The sequence below is a fragment of the Cetorhinus maximus genome, chromosome 13, assembly GCF_964194155.1.
Source record: "Cetorhinus maximus chromosome 13, sCetMax3.hap1.1, whole genome shotgun sequence".
NCBI lineage: Eukaryota > Metazoa > Chordata > Chondrichthyes > Lamniformes > Cetorhinidae > Cetorhinus > Cetorhinus maximus.
Window position 1 is genome coordinate 81,996,703 of NC_135891.1, and position 20,864 is coordinate 82,017,566.

General features: G+C 41.5%; 1 protein-coding gene across 1 annotated transcript in view; it reads left to right on the forward strand.

Moving 5' to 3' along the window:
• Positions 1–2,136: 2,136 nt before the first annotated feature.
• Positions 2,137–20,864, forward strand: part of LOC144688767 (cysteine dioxygenase type 1-like) — a 32,429-nt gene continuing 13,701 nt past the window's right edge. Inside the window, exons 1-2 of the mRNA XM_078555680.1 lie at positions 2,137–2,390; positions 18,177–18,254. Coding sequence (XP_078411806.1) covers positions 2,221–2,390; positions 18,177–18,254 — 248 coding nt within the window. The 5' untranslated portion in view covers positions 2,137–2,220. The remainder of the gene's footprint in view (positions 2,391–18,176; positions 18,255–20,864) is intronic.

The window sequence follows — 20,864 nt, forward strand, 5'->3', positions numbered from 1 at the left end:
ATACATTTTTGACCACGGTTTTGACCATTCACTTAATCTATCAATAACTCTTTGTAATTTCACGCTCTCATCTATTCTGCCTATCTTTGTGTCATCAGCAACTTTGGATGTGTCGCTTTCTATCGAACCATCTTAGTCATTAATAAAAACATTGAATAGTTGAAGCCGGAACACAGATCCTTGCAGGGCACTACTAATCACATCCTGCTAAATGGAGTACCTGCCCATTTTCCGTACTCCCTGTCTCCTGCCACTTAGCAAATTCCTAACAAAGTCAATAATTTGCCTTCAATTCCATGAGCTTCAACTTTAGCTAACTTATGAAGGATTTTACCAAATGCCTTCTGGAAGTTCATATAAATAACATCCATAGATATTCCCCTATCCACTACTTTAGTTGCCATTTCAAAAAAATTCAACCAGATTCATCAGGCATGACCAATCCATGCTGGTTCTCTCTGATCAGCTGAAAATTTTCAAAGTGTTCAGTCATCTGATCCTTAATTATAGACTCTAATAATTTCCTGACAGCAGATGTCAGGCTAACTACTCCATAAGTCGCTAGTTTTCCTCTCTCACCTTTCTTAAATAATGGACTGACCTGCACAGTTATCCAATCAAACAAGTTCTTACATTATAGCATCTTATTTTTTAGTCTTGGAACCTTGTCTGTACACTAAGTATTTCTATTACCTTTATCACTGTTTGTACTCTGACCTTTGCTCTTATTCTTTCTGTATCTTATCTTTAGGCTGCTATTATTTCTAAAATTATTTCTACTGTTATTTTTATCAAACCTTGCACCTCCTTTCTTGGTTTCAAGTTCTTTCTGCAGTCCTATTTATCCTTTCCACTAGAGCTTTGGTTACAGTCTGGTTCAGATGCAGCCCCCTTCCAGTCATATAGCTCCTTCTTGTCCCAGTATAAGAGCGGCAGTGTCCCATGAAAAGGAACTGCTCCTGGCTACAACACTCTTTCAGCTTTGCATTAACTTTCCTGATCTGTTTATGAGATTTGATAATCAGAGCACTTGTCTCATGTTGTAATCCAGAGATTACAATTATAAAGAGCCTGCTTTATAAATTTAGTTCCTGATACTCAAGTCACCAGGAACCTTGTTCCCTGTTCCTTTCTATATCAATAGTTTGGACATGGGCCATGACAACTGTTTTTCCCCTTCCCTTCCCACAACCCTTTCCAGCCACTGTGAGACATCTTTTACCAGAGCATTGGGTATGCTACACACCCCTCTGGGCTCTCAATCGGGAGTGCACAGGACACCCTCTATCCCCCTAAATATAATTGTATTATATTCTTTTTAACCTTCCCATCCCCAAACGATATGTCCTCTGTTAATGTTTGAACTCTCTTTCCTGCTGTATAGCAAAGGCAAGAAATCATGTTCTCAGGGGAATTTGAGCCCCACTATTTAGTGGCAGAAATCACTTTCAGTAGCAGCAAGATTCAGGACAGGGAGTGACTCAAGTAGGAGTGAGGCTTCAGGTAGGAATGGTGCTTCGGCTTTAGGTAGGACTGGGGCTCAGGTAAGGGACTGGATTTGTTGAGGTGAGCACCACAGAGGAGGCAGTGGGAGGCCACTTGCAAGGCTGAGGTTGTGTCGATTTTTGTTCAGAGACACAGGTTGGACAGCCTGAACCCTGATAATGGCTGCATGCTTTGTCTTAGTTGGGAGAAAATCAGTATGTGGGAGCGTCCTTCTGAATCAAACAATGATTGAGATACAGTGGAGCTTAAATCCTGCCAGTCTTCAATAGTATAAGGAACACGTAAAATTGCTTCAATAATGTGGCATAACTCTGGAGCGCATCATCATTCATTTCATGAACCTAAAGAAATGTGAATCATCTGTAAGATTTCACCAGGGCCTTGGGACCATGTTCCTATCGTAAATTGAACAACAAAAAATTCCAAAAACTAAGCAGAATACCAGATTATTTTGACACAAAATATTAAACTGTGAGCATCCAGACGTTTTGATATGTTGAGTCATCAGTTCAGAATGCAGGGAACCAGTGGTCATGTATTGTTAAATTCCCGACTTTAATTCCCTGGAACTCCGCCCTCTGTCATGAAGACCGCCCACAATTTTTCCAGGCTTCTTATAAAGTACTTTGCTGCAGTTTCAATATCACCTTTATTTCATTTAGTCTGATCTGCCGTTTGTTCGGTTCACCAAAAAAAAAAGAACGCGGAATAAAGATGAATCAGACGCAGATCCAAGTACCGGAGACGTTAGAGAATCTGATTAAACAACTTCATGAAATCTTCTCCAGTGACAAAGTCAACGTGGAAGAAGTGCATGCTCTGATGGAATCTTATAAAAGCAACCCTGCAGATTGGAGTAAATTCGCAAAGTTCGACCAGTACAGGTAACCCACTTGGTAACCTACAGGTAATCCTCAACATTGAGATTAAAGGGCAGATGACAAACTCATTACTGGAAACAGGGTCAAAGGTAAATCGTACCTGGGACTGGAACTTTTGTCACCACATACATATTTTTCTGCATTAATGTTGCAAAAGAAGAACGGTAGTTTCAGATTGGTGAAATCCAATCTGTGTGGGACGTTTGATAATCAGGGGACTCAATTGACGCGTTTCAAGTGTTGATCCGGTCAAATTGTTGCAACAGGTGCAATAATATTGCAACGTTTAGCAACGTTTTTCCGTGGCAAGACGAAAACACTCAGTTACGTAAGAGATTAATCCCGTTTCCCCCGCCCCCCAACACGGATAAATTAATGCATTGACTAATTGATGGGTTCATGTATTACAATGTGAGTGCATCGATGGACAACTTTGCCATGTATGCAATTGACAATTTGCAACCGTGTTTTCTTCTAGGAGTCGATGTAGACTTGATGCCTGCAAATTAGTGCTCTGTATATGTTTTGTCAATTCATTGACAGCAAACGTTATTGAAAACTGGTTGTTTTCAGGATGTTTATGTGCGTTCACAGTCACATAGCCTACAACACACACTCCTCAGACTTGCATGTGTAGGTTTATTAACTTGGTTGAATTGCAGGTGAGCAGCTGGTACAGGCACCTTCAGTCCCTTTTGGAGAGGTCTGGGGATCTCAACGGAGCGCTGTTTTCGTGGTAAAATTTGAGCATTTTGTTATTTAAGAAGAAAAAGACCAGAGAGCCACGTTCACCTCTGTGATCTAAAATAGTGGGACTTTTTTGGTTGGGGGCAAACGAATGAAAGATTTGCTGGACACATTCATGAAACTGGTTTTACCTCAGAGCTAAACTAGCCAATTCAATTTGTTTACATTTCTTCAAAGGTAATTATGAACAGAGGCTCGTATTAAAATATTGATTTGAATATAAAAAGTTGACATTGGGATTCACAATCTTAAATTGCTCCCCATCAACCTAAAACTAACTTTTTCCTAAATGCTGAATCTTGTGTAACTGCTGACATCCTTTGGGTATAGTTAGTTTTATTAATATTCTCAAAAGTAGATCTATTGTTTAATTTGTAAAGCTATACTCGGTAACACAACATTGCCAACATGGCTTTGTTTATATGAACATTGAATTTGTGTTTCTGTTTGTTTCGTGTATGGAATCTTGTCGATAAGTAACAACATTCTGTATTGATGCCTAAAGGACTTGTATTTATACAGTTGAAATGTTTAAGTAGCTGTTTACACAGACAAATGCTGTACCTAATCTATGCACAGTAATACTGTACAACACTGCTCTACGAAGGAATGTTGGCCTCTTACATGTCAATTCTTGGAATTCTAACATTTTCAGAAGATCCCCACACCCTGGGGCATTCTTCCTACTGCTCAGTCACAACTCGGAACTGCAGGGTAATTGAAGAGGTTGTCTTCTTTCTTTTTGCTTTTGGTCTCTGCTAGAACACACTTGCCTCCCCCACCAGCGAGAGAGAGAGAGAAATTGCCTGCCTGTCTTTGCAGGGGTGTCTGACTGGTGTTTTTTCTTGTTTCTTTCACACACACATACTGGTCTGCAGCCAGCTTTTTGAACTCATTTTCTTCATGTATTCCCGGGAGGAGAAATAGTTATGTCTTGCATTCATATCAGAACATTTTACATTGTCTTCATAACCACAGGAGATTAAAATCCAGTCTTCTGCATTTTCCATGCCCTTCTTTCAAGTATCTCTGTTTGAAGAAGGCCATGACACCTTTTCAGGTGCGACATTCCATGTTCTCCCAGGACAGGTCTGTCAGTATAATCCACATAGGAATTTTCCAGAAAGTGGCCAATTAACATTATCAACCATCTTTTGGTCAGTCTTTACTTGTATTTCTTTTAAAAACACAGGTCTTCCTAAAAAAAAGTTAAGTATGCCCATAGGTAGTTGGTAGCTGCAGTGCGTTGTCATGACAAGGGTGACTGTCATTTTAACCCCGCCTCTCATCCTATTCCCATCAGACAAGCAAACTTAAATGTGGCTATTAAGTTATTGCCTAAATTGTTTTCATAAAACTAAGATTAAAATTTCAAGTCCAGAGATCAAATTACATTTATCTAACTAATGTACTAGACCTCAGCTAAGAAATTGTCTTGTGCAAAATGTCTTGTTCTCTTGGCAAACTCAAATGCAAATAATTTTTAGGACAAAAATCAAGTACAGTATCATTGTGAACCAATTACTGTGTTTAAAAACACTGGAGGTGATGAGGCAGCTGATCAGTGATATAACCCGCTCACATGCACTGTTCCTTTGACTTCACCCTCTTGAACACTTATCTAATTGTTAGGGACTGATCCTGTGGGCTCCTGACTGCAGCCTTTTGCAAGCAACCTTGCCGGGTGTGAGCAAGACTGCAATGTAATGAGGTCGGAAATAGAAATTGAAAATGCTGTAAATACTCAGCAGGTTTGGCAGCATCTGTGGAAAGAGAAAAGGAGTTAACATTTCACTGACCTTTCGTTCTCAACCTGCAACGTTAACTGTTTCTCTCCAGAGATGCTGCCAGACCTGCTGAGTATTTCCAGCATTGGTCCCTACCAAAGCCCATTGGTAGCAAAGCTTTCAGCCTGAGTCCTGTTCTCAGGAACTCCCTCGCTACCCTCTCCGTCTTTTTTTAAAAAAATCTCAAAAGACCTAAGCTTTTGGTCACCTCTCCCTTCCGGCCTTGGCATGTTTTCCTTAAACCTATGTAAAACCTTGGGTTTTCCTTGACATTAAAGGTGCTATATAAATGCACATTATCACTTACAAAATAAAATTTAGAACTAGCATTTCATTGTGATAGACAGAAAGCTGTCACTAAACAAAGGAGTAATCTCCCTCTCAAATTGCAGCTACGTTGTGTGCGTATTCCAAAGTAATCTTCGAAAATGAGGCAGTGTGTGGGCAGTCATGCTGGGTGGATAATCAGAGAGGATGTTTGCAGACTATATTGCAACAAAGAATGAAGCAAACAATAAATTTCATCAAAGTGTTTGAGATTGGGTAGCAATGGGACAGTAACCCAATGAAATCATTAGACCCAATTTTAAAGGGGCAGGGAGAGCACATACTGTGCATGCTAGCCCCAAAGTGAGTGGTGAACCCGGGTGTCTGCATTCAGCCTTGTTACAAAAGTAAAATACTGTGGCTGCTGGAGATCTGAAATAAAAACCCAAAAATGCTGGAAATACTCAGCAGGTCTGGCAGCATCTCTGGAGAGAAACAGTTAACGTTGCAGGTTGAGAACGAAAGGTCAGTGAAATGTTAACTCCTTTTCTCTTTCCACAGATGCTGCCAAACCTGCTGAGTATTTCCAGCATTTTCAATTTCTATTTCCGACCTCATTACATTACAGTCTTGCTCATACCCGGCAAGGTTGCTTGCAAAAGGCTGCAGTCAGGAGCCCACAGGATCAGTCCCTAACAATTAGATAAGTGTACTGGCCAGACAGGGAAGTAATTACCGCTGTCCCACTCATATCTTTGACTGAAATAGAAGATAATGTCATCAGCATCTGAAGGGGGTAAGTCACTTCCCTCATTTTAATTGCCCTGCCTCACCGCAGTTTCTGTTAGGCAGGACAATTAAAATTAGGTAATAAAAACAAAGTACTGCAGATGCTGGAAATCTGAAATAAAAACTGAAAATGCTGGAAAAGCTCAGGCCTAGCAGCATCTGTTGGGAGAGGAACAGAGTTAACATTTCGAGTCCGTATGACTCTTCTTCAGAGTTAAAATTGGGACCATTCTCTGAGCATCATTGTGAATGCTGAGTAGCCTGGGACAACTTTTCATGTGATTCTCCCTCTCTCCTGACCTACACTCTCCCACCAGTGACCTCTAGGAAACTAATATTGGGAGTAACACAGTGAAGGGAAAAATCACGAGCACAAATGCACAATCCATGGCCCAGTGATACTGGCACTTCCAGATGATCATCTAACATGTACGCAAATGTTTGTTAACTTTCTCTTTCTGCAATCACTCTCTTGTCTGAAACAAGCCGCAGCATTTGAGATCAGAAGATCTCAACTCGCACAGTGCTGAGATTACTGGGCAGAATGCCAGCCACAATGGCAGGTTTTCACACTGTATTGTCCCAAATCCACCCAGCATTGGGTTATGCATTCCCAGGAAACACGCCATTTCGATGGCAGGTGGGCTCTCATTTGCCCACCACACCGTTTCATCATGCCAGGCGCCATATTTAAACTCCAACTGCGTGCACACATCTGTGTTTCCAACCCACGACTACTGCAGGAAAGGTGTCCAAGAAAGGCAAAAAGACTGCAGCCCCCAGGTTTAGTGACACACCACAGGAACATGTTTTGTACGCTGTGGAGGCCTGCCGCAATGTCCTATACCCCAGCTTTGGCCGCAGGATGGGAAGCGGTGTGACCAACCAGGCTTGGGAGGTGGTGGCAGTGATCAGTGTCAATGCTGCACAGAAGAGGTCAACCTTGACCATCCAATGCAGATAGAGGATGAATGATCTCATCCGTGCAGCCAGGGTACGGAAACCATCTCATCACTCTCAAGTCACACACTGAAGCCCATCACATATTCACTGGCATCTCACTCACTGCCAGCTCAAAGGACGACATCACCCATTCTCTCACACACACCCTCACATGTCCATCTGCCCTCATCTCTTCTGGACACTGCCTTATACAGATCAGCATGTGCCCCACTCACACCCTGGGTTACCCTGCTTCCCCAGTACAGCCCTCGTCCTGCAGCCTCTTCTCCCCCTTTGCCAAGCAAGCCCTAGTCCTGCAGCCATTAAAAAGCCATCCACATATGGCTGATCTGGTAGGTAGAGACCTATCCATGAGCCCTCCTAAAAGTGATGTGGTGATGTGGTATTGTCTGTGAAGCCTGGCGCTGATGACGCTGAGTACTGTCCGCAGCAAGGTAGGCAAACAAACCTTGAAGTCCAGAGCAAAGTGCAGCCTGCCAGGTGCACGTCGCTTATGTGCTGTTGTGAAACATGTCGGCGTGTTTTCCCACAGACGTGGACAGACAATCCAGCAGCCGGGGGAGACGATGCAGATATGCTGATTTATTACAATGAGGTTCCTGACATCCGATGGTGGAGTACGAGGCCCACCATTGGCGGGCTGAGGGACGATCACAAACTGGTTTCACGACGTTGTGAAACCGATTGCGCCAAATTGTCTGCTCACGTCACCGAACACTCCCGAAGCCAGCGGGCATGGAATATCCCAGCCTATTGTCTTTTCTAATGATCCAAAGGGTTTAACCATAATAATTTATGTAAGATTCCAATTAACCCTAAGCAAAGTGTAGATTGGAGCATTGGATGCTAGGGACTCCTGCAGAATCAGCTTCAGTGGACTGGACACTGTGCCTAGGTGTCTGAAATCCAGCCACCCCCAACTCAAACCAGGTTCTGTTATCTGACCTCTCCAGGTCCAACGGTCCAAGGAGGGCAAAGAAAATGCCTCAAAAACACTCTGAAGCTCTCCTTGAAGTGTGATTAGTGTTGATCTAATGACTGGGAGGAGCTTGCTATCAATCGTTCAGAATGGTGGCAACTAGTCCATCAAAGGTGAGGCGATGGCGTACTGGTATTGTCGCTGGACTAGTAATCAGGGTAATGCTCTGGGGACCGGCGTTCAAAGTCCACCATGGCAGATGGTGGGATGAAATTGATTCAAAACATAGATGGATGACCATGAAACCATTGTTGTAAAAACCGACCTGGCTTACTAATGGGAGAGGCAATGGCATAGTGGTATTGTTGCTGGACTAATAATCCAGAGATCCAGGGTAATGCTCTGGGGACCTGGGTTCAAATCCCACCATGGCAGATGGTTTGAATTTGAATTCATTCTCTAATGATGACTATGAAACCAAAACCGATCAGGTTCATGAACACCCTTTAGGGAAGGAAATCTGCTGTCCTTACCTGGTCTGGCCTACATGTGACTCCAGACCCACAGCAATGTGGTTGACTCTTAAATGCCCTCTGAACAAGGGCAATTTGGAATGGGCAATAAATGCTGGCCTAGCCAGTGATGCTCACATCCCGTGAATGAATTTTTAAAAAAAGACTTGTGTCTTAAATGTGCTAGCCTACAGTAATTTTAAGGTTGTGTAAGTAATAAGAAAATGAAAAATTACAAATTTTATTGCCAATAATTTCTTTGCTCTGTTGCTTGCAGCAGTGACCAGGGATTAATTTCTAATTCATAATGGATTGCTGACCCTTAAGTCTGCCCGAGATCTGTTTACTGCACAGATTGTTTTCAGCATGTTTGTGTTCTTGCTCTACATTAACAGTAGTAACCCCACTGTAATTTCACCATTGTGTACACAGCCTGTTTAAATATTAAACATTTTTGTCTGAAACAAGATGACATGCATGGCCTTTTTAATCTGAAATGGAAGAGTCACATGTGTAACTGTGTCAAAGTCTTGAGGTCACAGCTGCGCATTGCCTTCCCAACCTCAAATGACAAAAAGAAGAAACCTGCATTTACATTGCAATTTTTTACACCCTCTGGATTTCCCAAAGCCTTTCACCACCAATTAGTTATTTTTAAGGTACAGTGACTGTTATGTGGGAAAATTGGGTAGTCAATTCTGTGCATTCTGTCCAGAGAAAATAAAATTCCCTGATTCTCTAAGATGAACTCCCATTATAAGTGGCTTGGACCTCCCTGCTATCTAGCTCATAGAGCCTTGGGGATTCACCCTGTTGCAGACCATTCTGGCTGTTCCACTCGCATTTAGGGTATCTATTTTAATGTCCTGGCACACCTCGCGTCCATTAATTTCCTAAATCCACTAGTTTAAAAGAAGCAATGCTAAGAAAAAATCTTTCCAAACTGTCATTTCTAATTTTTAAATAGGCAGATCCAGTGCTTTAAATGTTACCACTCAATAGAGGCAGAGTGTATAAATTTGAACTATATAGAGGGTGAGGGCTTTTCTAGATTGTTTAATTACACAGAATTAGTAGTTCATTTACTAGAGTTTTTCAGTCACTGCTAAATTAACCATGTTTGTAAAGTCTATGGCACATGTCTTGAAGTGGATTATAATCCTAGCTCCTTTTTGTGACTAGTCTGGATCATGCGTACTCCTTGGATGATTGCTCTCACTTAAGGTTGAGAAAGACAGGCCTGTCAGACACTTAAGTGGGTCTGAAGAACTGATCTAACTCTACCTGAAGGAAAGGAACCACCAGAGAATATTACCATCCTCTAGATAGCCTTTTTAATCATTTTTAGCTAGATTATAACCCAGATATTATAAGGGTCCAGGCATCTCTCCTCCACAATGTACCCCTCCACTGAAGAGTGTACGGAGATGGATTTTCAAGTTCAGATACAGGAGACTTTGAGACGATATATTTTCTAAATTATATAAGAGTTTATTAAAGAATAAAACATGCAATTCGCTTTTGATAATTCAATCGCAACATTGTCAGTTTTAGGAAAAGTAAATATAATCTTGTTTCTAATAGAGAATCCAGGTCTCATTAGTGCTACAGGGATATTTAAGATATCCATCAATATTTAAAGCAGTTTTTACCTTAAATCCCCAAGAAGAATGCTACCGAGTCTAGCAAGATACCACAATCCCAATTAAGGTGGGAACTATCATCACTACACTGCAGCAACTACTTTTTACCTTGATAGGTGCTGGAGTGAATCCAATGAATCCAAAATATTCTAATATTTATAACCTAAAAGAATTAAACCAGCAGGAAGCATGTTGAACACTCATGCTAGACCATGTTCTTTGTTTTTCATCAACATCTTTCAATCAAACAGGATACTGAGGTGCAGACAGTGCTCACTTCCTTGCAACACTCAGTTTTCAGGATTCAGTTAACAAGTTGTTTAGGATCCTCCTTAGGTTATCATTGTTAGGTTGTAGTATCTTACAATTTACCATTGCCTTGCTGAGGTGAAGTAAAGGCCAGTTCCTGTTTTTCAGAACTGCCTTGTGTTATACTCTATGCTGCAGGATGTTGTTGTCCCCGAACACACAATTATGCATAGGCATAATTATAAACTTTTAAACCTTTGTCCAGCAGATGAACTCTATCTTTAACTTTTAATCTCTACTTCATAGGAGAATCACTCTTTTTAAATCTCCTTATTTATGGCTGGATTCTCTTTATAATACCTGTTTATAGCTGCATTCCTTCACAAGCTCAGTGGAAAATGTGAGGAAAAGATTTTCTCAAAGACTCAGTTAATAAGCAAAGGAAGAAAATCATAGTGCTTATTTTAGTGTTCTAATGGGCTACAATAATGAATAAATTACTGCCCCACTTGTACAAGCAAAATTGATTTTTTGATGTGAATTTTATGCTGATCAAAGTGGGGGCCAGGGCAGTATAGCGTTGGGGAATGGAAAACCTTTCTACTTCGCATGTTTTGAATCTGGGACTCCTGGGGCTGGGTACAGAGTGGTTAGCTCCCTCTTTTCCATTCCAGTGACATGTTTCAGCCATCCCGCTGATGTTTTCCTTTTCCAGGAAACGCCAGCTATCTTGTGTTGCGGATATCTGTGGCTTAGGAATTGGCCCGTACAAGTACAATTATCCATCTGAATTGAAATTGAACCCAAGTCCCAGGGCTGAAAGGCCAATACCTAATCCAATTCTCAAGTGACTATCTCAAGCAGGAATGTCACTCCATGTAAGTTATATGGTATTGGAATATTATTATAAGCTAGGTCCTCTGTAGCTTTTGTTACAGATAATGGAAGGTACAGAATACTGTGAAATTTAATGCTGTCATGTTGCTTGTGTCATGACTCACTGGGGATAGTGCGCTGCAATATCAAGCTCCCCGAGCCACGACAAAGTTGAAAAAGTTTGATCAAACCAGCTAATTGTTTAATTTGGGTTAACAGAATATGAGCACCAGGTTTGTAAACTTAATAAGTTGTCTCGTAATGCTGAACTGCAGAGGTGACCACAGGCATGGCTTCCTTCACCTTGATGCCAGTATGCAGAAAGCTGCCTTGAGCTCCTTTACCTTGAGGCAGTCTAATATCTCCTCTTTTCAGACTCGAGGGCAAGTTACAATTTGGCTACTCGGTGGCAAAGGTTACCCAATATTGCCCTGGTTCTTGACACCACAGCATTGGACCACCAGTGTTGCAGGAAGCGCCACAGTGAAACTTAAATCCAGTCTCATATGAGGATTGAGAAAGCAATTGATATGTTGAAAGGAAGATTTGTATGCCTAGACAAGTTAACTGTCTACTGCAGAATGTTCCTAGCACTGTCGCTAAACTGATTATAGTCTTCTGTGTTCTGCACAATTATTGTCCACAATTGCCAAGGAAAAATCACCAAGTCCCATTCATCCTTCACCCCTACGCTCGCTGACCTTGTTACTTACTTGTTAAGCAAAACCTCAAGTTTAGAATTCTGGAAATGTTGGTTAGGTGTTAAATGTTATAAGCTCACTTTTAAAAAAAATAATCAGCAGTGATTACTGTCAGACAGAGACCAATAGATAAAAGTCGAGCACACTGTGCCAAATATGTTATTAAGAGTGGCAATGCAAGGGCACAGGTGATGGAAATTACTTGGTGACCAGCGTGTCAGGGCCCAAACAACATTTATTTTGGCAGATTTATTGCTATTCTTCTCAAAAGAATTGGACATTTTATTATCTCTAACCTCTCTTGCGTATCAGTGCAAATTGATCTAAATTGATCTTCCACTTCTGTCTTGTTTACAAAGCACATTAAATGAATCTGAAGGGAAAACAACAAGTATTTCTCTGCCAGTGGTGACAGACAGGAAATTTCCTCTCATCCCACCCTTGCAAAATTATCAATCCATTCTTTTGGAACTCCCAAAATGTATAAACTGACAATGTTTTGCCAGGCTGTAGCCTGCATTGTAATGGAATTGATGAGCTTCACTCCATGAATTGTTTGAGGCTTTAAGAGGGCTGAGAATGGAAATTATGCCATCTTTCATCAGGGGTGACTTTCACTGCCTATGAAGGAAGGTGGAATGACCAGAAACCCCAGGAAAGCCTCAGAAGGATTCCAGCCACATCCAAAAGCTGACTGCAGTTAGAGATGGTGGAACACATGCAGTATCCAACATATTGTACATAAGGGTGGAATCCACATAGATCTGAGTTCCGCATACTTTATGCCCCTCAAAATCCCAGGAGGGATATGACCATATGGAGGAAGATGTTTTTTTCCCAAAAACCGAACAATAAAAAATAACTTGCATTTTGAGATGTCCTGAGGATTTAACAGACACCTTAAGCTTCTTTGCAATCAATTAGTTACTATTGAATTGCAGTCCCTGTTGTTTTGTAGGCAAGCCTGGCACAACAAGGTTGACAAACAACTATGCGAATTGGTGAACAGTTGATCTATTGTGGAATTTAAGATAAATGATATGAACATACGAATTAGGAATAGGCAACTCGGCCCTTCGAGCCTGCTCCGCCATTCAATAAGATCATGGCTGATCTGATTGTAACTTCAACCCCACATTCCTGCCTACCCCCGATAACCTTTCACCCCCTTGCATATCAAGAATCTATCTACCTCTGTCTTAAAGATATTCAAAGTCTCTGCTTCCACTGCCTTTTGAGGAAGAGAGTTTCGAAGACTCCTGACCCTCAGAGAAAAAAATTCTCCTCATCTCTGCCTTATTTTTAAACAGCGCCCCCTAGTTCTAGATTCTCCCAAAAGAGGAAACATCCTTTCCACATCCACTATGTCAAGACCCCCTCTGGATCTTGTATGTTTCAATCAAGTTGCCTTTTACTCTTCTAAACCTTAGCAGATACAAGCCTAGCCTGTGCAGCCTTTCCTCAAGACAAGCCAACCATTCCAGGTATTAGCCGAGTAAACCCTCTCTGAACTGCTTCCAATGCATTTACATCCTTTCTTAAATAAGAAGACCAATACTGTACACATTACTCCAGATGTGGTCTCACCAATGCCCTGTACACCTGACGCATAACCTCCCTACTTTCATATTCAATAACTGCAATGCCTTGCTCCCTTCTCTTCATCAATATTACTATGGTGCTTTTTATATCCACCTGACCATGCAGACAGGACCTCATTGTCCAGGTGCCGTCTTTCAAATGGGACAATGTAGCACTATCTCAGCACTACACTAAAGCATCAGCTCAAATTATGCATTTTAGACTGACCATGGTGCCTAAACCCACAATATTCTGAGTCAGTGATGAGAAGGCTACCACTGAGCTTATATTATATTGCATTTTTCTTCACTCCTAACTCCCTAAGTTGAGCATCTAAAATCTGACTGTCATTGCAAATGCCTAACTAAATTTGTTGAGACACCAAGATAGGCAGGAAAGTAATCTGTCAAGAGGAGGTAGAGAGTCTGCGAGGCGGTAGAGACAGGTTAAGGGAGTGGGTAAAAATTTGACAGTATAATGTGGAAAAATGTGAACTTGTTTACTTTCAGGATGAAATAGAACAGCAGTATACTATTTAAATGGGGAGCGAAATGGCAGAACTCGGTGGTACAAAGGGATCTGGGTGTCCTGGTACATGAATCACAAAAGGTTAGCATGCAGATACAGCAAGTGGTTAGGAAGGGAAATAGAATGTTGGCATTTATTGCAAGGGGAGTGGGATATAAAAGTAGGGAAGTTTGACTGAAACTGTACAGGGCATTGGTGAGATCACATTGGGAGTACTGTGTACAGTTTTTGATCTCATTTGGAAAAAATGATATAATTGCATTAGAAGCAATTCAGAGAAGATTTTTAAAATTTATTTATGGGATGTGGGCATCGCTGGCTAGGCCAGCATTTATTGTCCATCCCTAATTGCCCTTGAGAAAGTAGTGGTGAGCTGCCTTCTTGAACCGTTGCAGTCCCTGTGGTGTGGATATACCCACAGTGCTGTTAGAGAGGGAGTTCCAGGAGTTTGACACAGCAACAGTGAAGGAATGACGATATATTTACAACTCAGGATGGTGAGTGGCTAGGAGGGGAACTTCCAGGTGGTGGTGTTCCCATCTATCTGCTGCCCTTGTCCTTCTAGATGGTAGCGGTCATGGGTTTGGAAGGTGCTGCTGAGGAGCCTTGGTGAGTTTCTGTTCATTCGACTCATTCCTGGGATGAGGGGCTTATCTTATGAAGAAAGGTTGAACATTTGAGGCCTATACCCATTGGAGTTTAGAAGAATGAGTGGTGGAAACATTCAAGGTCCTGAGGGTACTTGATAGGGTAGATGTCAGGGCAATGTTTCCACTTGTGGGAGAGATTAGAACCAGAGGACATAGTTTAAGAATAAGAAGTCTACTGTTTAAGACAGAGATGTGGAGAAATCTTTTCTCTCAGAGAGGGCCGTTAGTATGTGGAATTCTTGTCCCCAGAAAGCAGTGGAGGCTGGGTCATTGAATTTATTCAAGACTGAGTTAGACAGATTTTTGATAGACAAGGGGGTCAAGGGTTATGGGGGGGTAGACAGGAAGGTCGAGTTGATACTACAACCAGATCATCCATGATCTTATTGAATGGTGGAGCAGGCTCGATGGGCTGAATGGCCTACTTCTACTCCAAACTCCTATGTGCCAAAATCCTAGATCTGCTACTGTGCCTGGGAGTCTGGCTAGACTCTGAATCTACACCTGGAGTCTCCGTTTCAGTGAGTACTGATCTTGCACATATTTTTTTGGCAACATTCACAAAATTTGCAACAAAAACTCAGCATACAGGTCATGAAAGCCTCTTTCTTCATTCTACATGGTGACCTCACAAACAAAGCCCTTCATTTTCTTGCCAGTACATTCCATTCTTGTTTGATGTGTTGTGAAATGGTCATGATGGATAAAGTCAGCAAAACAGACTGCATAGGAATGGGTCAAATGAAACCCACACAATCACTTTCTCGCTCTCTGGTTCCTCCCCCCACAGCCAACTCACCATCATTCCAACCGGTCCACGTCACCACCTGCTGGGGCCAAATTTGTCATCTTGCTCTACTGTCATCTGACTTTCATTTATGACAACTCAAAATCAAGGACAGATCATGGACATTGTGGCCTCACTACAGCTGTCCCTTTATTACACTGCTGACCTTTTAAGGAATTCTACCTATTGTTGGAGCAGTGGATGGAAAGCAGGTGATATTTAAAGTCTGTGCCTGTGTGTGCTCCCATTGTGTTTAGTCGGTTGACATCAGTGATGGAATAAAATCTTCTAAAACTTCTTGTTACACCAGGCAGCCGTGCAACAACTGAAATCCTGTCACTCCTTGTTCAATATTAATTAAATATCAAATAGTAGCACGAATGAATTGTTGCTTTGAAATCATCTTTGGTGTCTTATTGCTAAAAGGAATTTATTTTGCTCCCTTCCCTCAACTCCCCGCAAAAAATGTAACCATGTCAAGCCTATTTTTTAATAAGAAAATCTAAGTACTAACCGTTATCATGTAGAGGCTCGTAATAGCTTATCTTTACATACCAGTTTTACAAACTGTTTAAAAGGGTTGGTATAGTTAACTTAGATGTCAAATGTACTCTTGTTCCCTTAAAAACTTTAGCACGTCCAAAATCTATTCAAACCCACTTCCCTCCAAATGAATTGGAGTGACCAATGCAATACTGGATTTCTTGTGTCTATTGTTGGTATGAACATTGTCAAAGGAACAGAACCAGACGCATCACATAAGCTTTTTTACTAAGCATAAGCATAAAAATGGTTTTATTTTGTCTTCCTTTCAAGCACTAACTACTTTTGAGCAGATGGACAGCAAGGTACAAGAGTGACGGGTGAATGATTTTTTTTTTTCTCTCTTGAAAGGATTATGTCATCATCATGCCCCAACACTGAGCGTTCCACAGGCTGGGGAACGCTAATCCACTCAGTATTAGGATTACGTATTGAGAGGTCAAACTCCATCGAAAGCTCACACCCCCCTGCACCAATAGCCCTTGGCTCCAAACACGGGCAACAAATAGGGTGGGACCCAGTAACACTTGAGGTTCTTCCTTTGAGTTCCCTGCAGGTCCCTGCCAGCAGGGACGTTGGCAAGATTCCTGAATCCAGGACTAGGTAACAAAGAAGTGGGGCCGACTCGTGGGTTTCCAACCCAAAGTCATGATCTGCAAAACCTCAGAACCTGTAATATTTAAATTGCGGTCTTGCTTAAAGAGACTGATCCAAGAATTTCCCATACTTTCTTTTTTGCCAGTTTTGATGCTTTAACTGAAAACAGTTTCTCAGCTCTCTTAGACGTTCTCCAGCAGGTGTCCAAAATGCACCCATACTGATATGGGCATCTGGCTGTTTAGCTTAAATTCCTGGACCCCAGAAACCCTAGCAGGTTCAGGCCTGTTCCCTTGTGGCACGTCAAACTCTTCCACAGACCAGGACTGCGAATAGTCAGATCTCTATTCTATCCAATAAGGGGAATCCAGACACAGACAAGTCTGATCTGTGTAATCATTATTAATTTCAAGGCAAAGTGAACTTTTAGGTCAGATACATGTCATTAGCAAAAAATATAATGCATAAGACTAGAAATGTGGGAGAAAGGACATGATTGAAAGTGCACAAGTTATTGTAAAGGGTAGTGCTGTATGTATCTTACCTGCTCTCCTGTCCATCCTGTACTTTCTAGTCCGACTTTCCTCTCTCTAGCTCCCGCTTCTTGTTGAACCCAGAGCTCCTGCTCACAAGTGTCCTAGTCTGCTGCTCCCTGACTCTGCACAGTGGTGGCTGCAAATGGAATGTTCAACAGTGCTTTAAAATCACATTTTCCAATTGGGGAGAGCAAAGAGCTGAAGTTTTTCAGGAAATGAAAGTAGAGACATACCAGTGGAGTACCTCGGAGCGGATCGTCTCATGTTGGGTGCCAATAGCTTGATGTACGTTGGGCGTGGGAGACCATTGATATTGAACGCTGTCACCTCCTGTGTACCCGTTACACAAGGTGCGGAATAGTGCTGTGAAACAGTGCCTGTGATGCCAAAAACCAGCATACCACACGTCCACATAGCTCCTTAAAAATTCTAATTCCACAATGTTGCCTCAGGACCTGAACAGTGACCCTGGGTTTCTGTGTCCACATAATAGTTTACCTGTTTAAGAGCCTCTGCTTGGTGGTTGCATTAAGTAACTTAACGTTGATCCAGCGATTTCAGTGCGTATTTTGTGGTGCCCTTGAATTTCACTACTGTACCCCATCCATCTGCGGGTGTTGACTTAAGGACTGTTATTAAGCTCTGCATAAGTAGGATTTGTGGTAATCCTAATCTATCTGCTGATGCAGGATCATAGATATGACAAATTTCAGCCTACCTTTAGATATATTCCATAGTTCAGTGCTTTTTATCACTCTCATAAATGTATTTAAGAATATGACTGTGCTTCACATCAACCAATTGTACAATACCTTACCCCAGAACATAGAAAGCACTGAGATATAAGGCTAAGTAAAGCACTCCCAGCAGAATCAAATGAAATTTGGATTAGAAAGTAGACATTACCCTATCTCCAACTCGCTTCCTTTGAATGAATCTTCTCATCAGGATCACTGAATTTACCTTATGGGTCCCTCCCCACTTGAACCTCAATAGCTAGTGAGTAAGTACAGGAATTAACCAAACCACAAATCTGAGATGGAGTCTGTGCATTTTTCTAAATTCTCACTTGATATTAATCTGCGCACTATAATCTGCTCTTGTATTTTTGCAGATACACTCGAAACCTTGTGGACCATGGGAATGGAAAGTTTAACCTGATGATTCTGTGCTGGGGCGAAGGACATGGCAGGTAAGGAAAATCACAGAGACACAAATTCAGTAGATTTTTTTTTAAACTATTTTCTCTTTTGAAGTCAATAACACATGCTAGATATAATTCCACAAGTGTCAAGCATCCATTGTCAAAATCTACAATGACAATATATGACTGTTGGAGTTATTCACCGTAGTGGATTCCTAGCCCAATATTGTTTCCACTGAATATCCACCCCTGTAAGTTCCCACTGTGGCCTCCTGCCCCTAGTTTTCCCACCTGCCTCCTGGGACGAGGCTAACAATATGGTAATGAGGCTTTGCTGTTAAGATTGACAGGGCCTCCACATCTCTGGCCTAACCAAGTTTGTTTGGCTGATAACTTGCTCCTCTGCATTCTCCCTATTCATATCGGTGCCATAGGTGGTTTTAAATGGGTTAAAATCAGGCCCTGTTTAATGTCTAGTAGGAACTTCCTGTCCACCACATTCTCTGTCACACTTGTGCCAAAGTAAAAATTCTTGCATCAAACTTCTTTTAAAAAAAAGATAGAATCATTTGGAATAAACAAATTCCACCGAGCAACTAAAAACACCCCAGTTGATACCCCAAACAAGAAATCACAATATCTATAAGCCCGCACTGAACTCTCCAAGTACATTTTTTTTTTAAAAAGTAAGTGGGGTGGTCAGACCTACAGCCTTTAAGTGATTACTTAACATCAACAGCAATCAAAGTTTTACAGGAATAGAACTTTTTCTCAGCAGAATAATAACATGTTACATTATATAGAACACCACTGTCCTTTATAATGCAGCAAATATCTGACTTACCATAAGTAACTTAATGAGAGAACAGTCTGTACATGTAGTTGCACCTCTGCAATGATTGATTTAAAAATTTATTCATTTCCTCTGATAACTTTTGCTGCTAAATTATAGTGTTGGCTTATGAAATCAGATCTGAAACCTGTTGGCTTGTTTTTTTTATTTGTTCATGGGATGTGGGGATCGCTGGCTAGATCAGCATTAATTGCCCATCCCTAGGTGTCCTTAAGAAGGTGGTGGTGAGCCACCTTCTTCACCCACTGCAGTCCATGTGTTGCAGAAACACGCTCAGTGCTGTTAGGGAGGGAGTTCCAGGATCTTGACCCAGCGACAGTGAAGGAACGGTGATTTAAGTCAGGATGATGTGCGCCTGGCGGGGAACTTGAAGGTGGTAGTGTTCCCATGTATCTGCTACCCTTATGGGCAGTAGGGGTTGCGGATTTGGAAGGTGCTGCCGAAGGAGCCTTGGTGAGTTAATGGAGTACATCTTGTAGATGGCACACACTGCTGCCAATGTGTGTCGGTGGTGAAGGGAGTGACCGTTAAAGGTGGTGGATGGAGTGCCAGGGTTATGTAATTTGGAATTCATTCAGTATTTTTACTTTTATGAATGCTGAAAATTGTTATGTATAATGAACCCTATTAGCATTTGGATAATTGAACTATTACCATAGGTTTGGGGTTCATCACCCACAGGAATAATGCCATGATATTTACTAGGAGGCAGGAAGGGTGCTAGCGAGGCCTAAATAAGCTGTGGAACCCAGCAAGGCTGCAGATGTGGAGACCTGGCCGTTTGTATTTTGCGGGTTAGCCTCCCAAATTAATAATTTCTTAACAAGGCGGGGGGTGGGGGGGTAAAATCAAAGCTAATAATTAAACTTTACCACTGTTAACAATATTATTGGAACGAATATTCCAACGATGTTAACAGCGTTAAATAAATAAATCCATTTTTAAATTCAATATTTGTCATGAAACATCCTGACTTGTGTCCATCCAACTTTGTGATGAATCAATCTCTTTTTTTCCTTCCCTCTTGCCTTTTTTTAATTACCAATGCGTCAATTGTTTCCATTATGACATGGGAATGTTTTAATGTTGTACACATTTTGATTTGCATTGCTTCAGGAACACAGCTGAATATCAAGTTTACAAGACTCTGCACCAGTTTTTTTTTAACTATCATCTCGCGTGTCTGACGATTTTAAAATTAACAGGTTTCTCCATTTTGTGCCCTTCACAATCCTCATCCTCATTCCTTCCCCAACTTTTATCCCTTTTCACTCCTGAACAAGAATTCTTAACTGTAAGGCGCTTTTAAGGTAAAAAGAATCCCAAAGTGGATCACAGAGGTGTTAGTTTGAAAAAATGATAGTGAGTTGAAGAAGGAAAAATGAACTTGGGTGATGAAAATGTTTTTATCAAAAGAGGATGGTTTGAAGTAGCTTCTTAACAGCGGAGAGAAAGGAGAAGCAGAGGGGTTTAGAGGGGAATATAGAAACCACATTCAGCCAGTCGAGCCTTTTCCATCGTTCATTTAATCATGGTTGTATCTTAATTCTACTGACCTGCCATGGTTCCATAACCATTAATACGTTTGCCTAACAAAAATCTATTAATCACAGCTGGGAATTACTTCCAATTACTACAAAATTGCAGTCGAGAATTTGGTGCTGATTCAGAGTTGATTCAAATTGAACTACTGCCATAGGATGGGCAAGTGAATCGCCTACACAGGATTGATGGCCATAATATTCAAGGTGAGGTGGGAAGGGCACAGGTGAGGCTTAAATCAGCCAAAGAACTTGGCAAGCCTG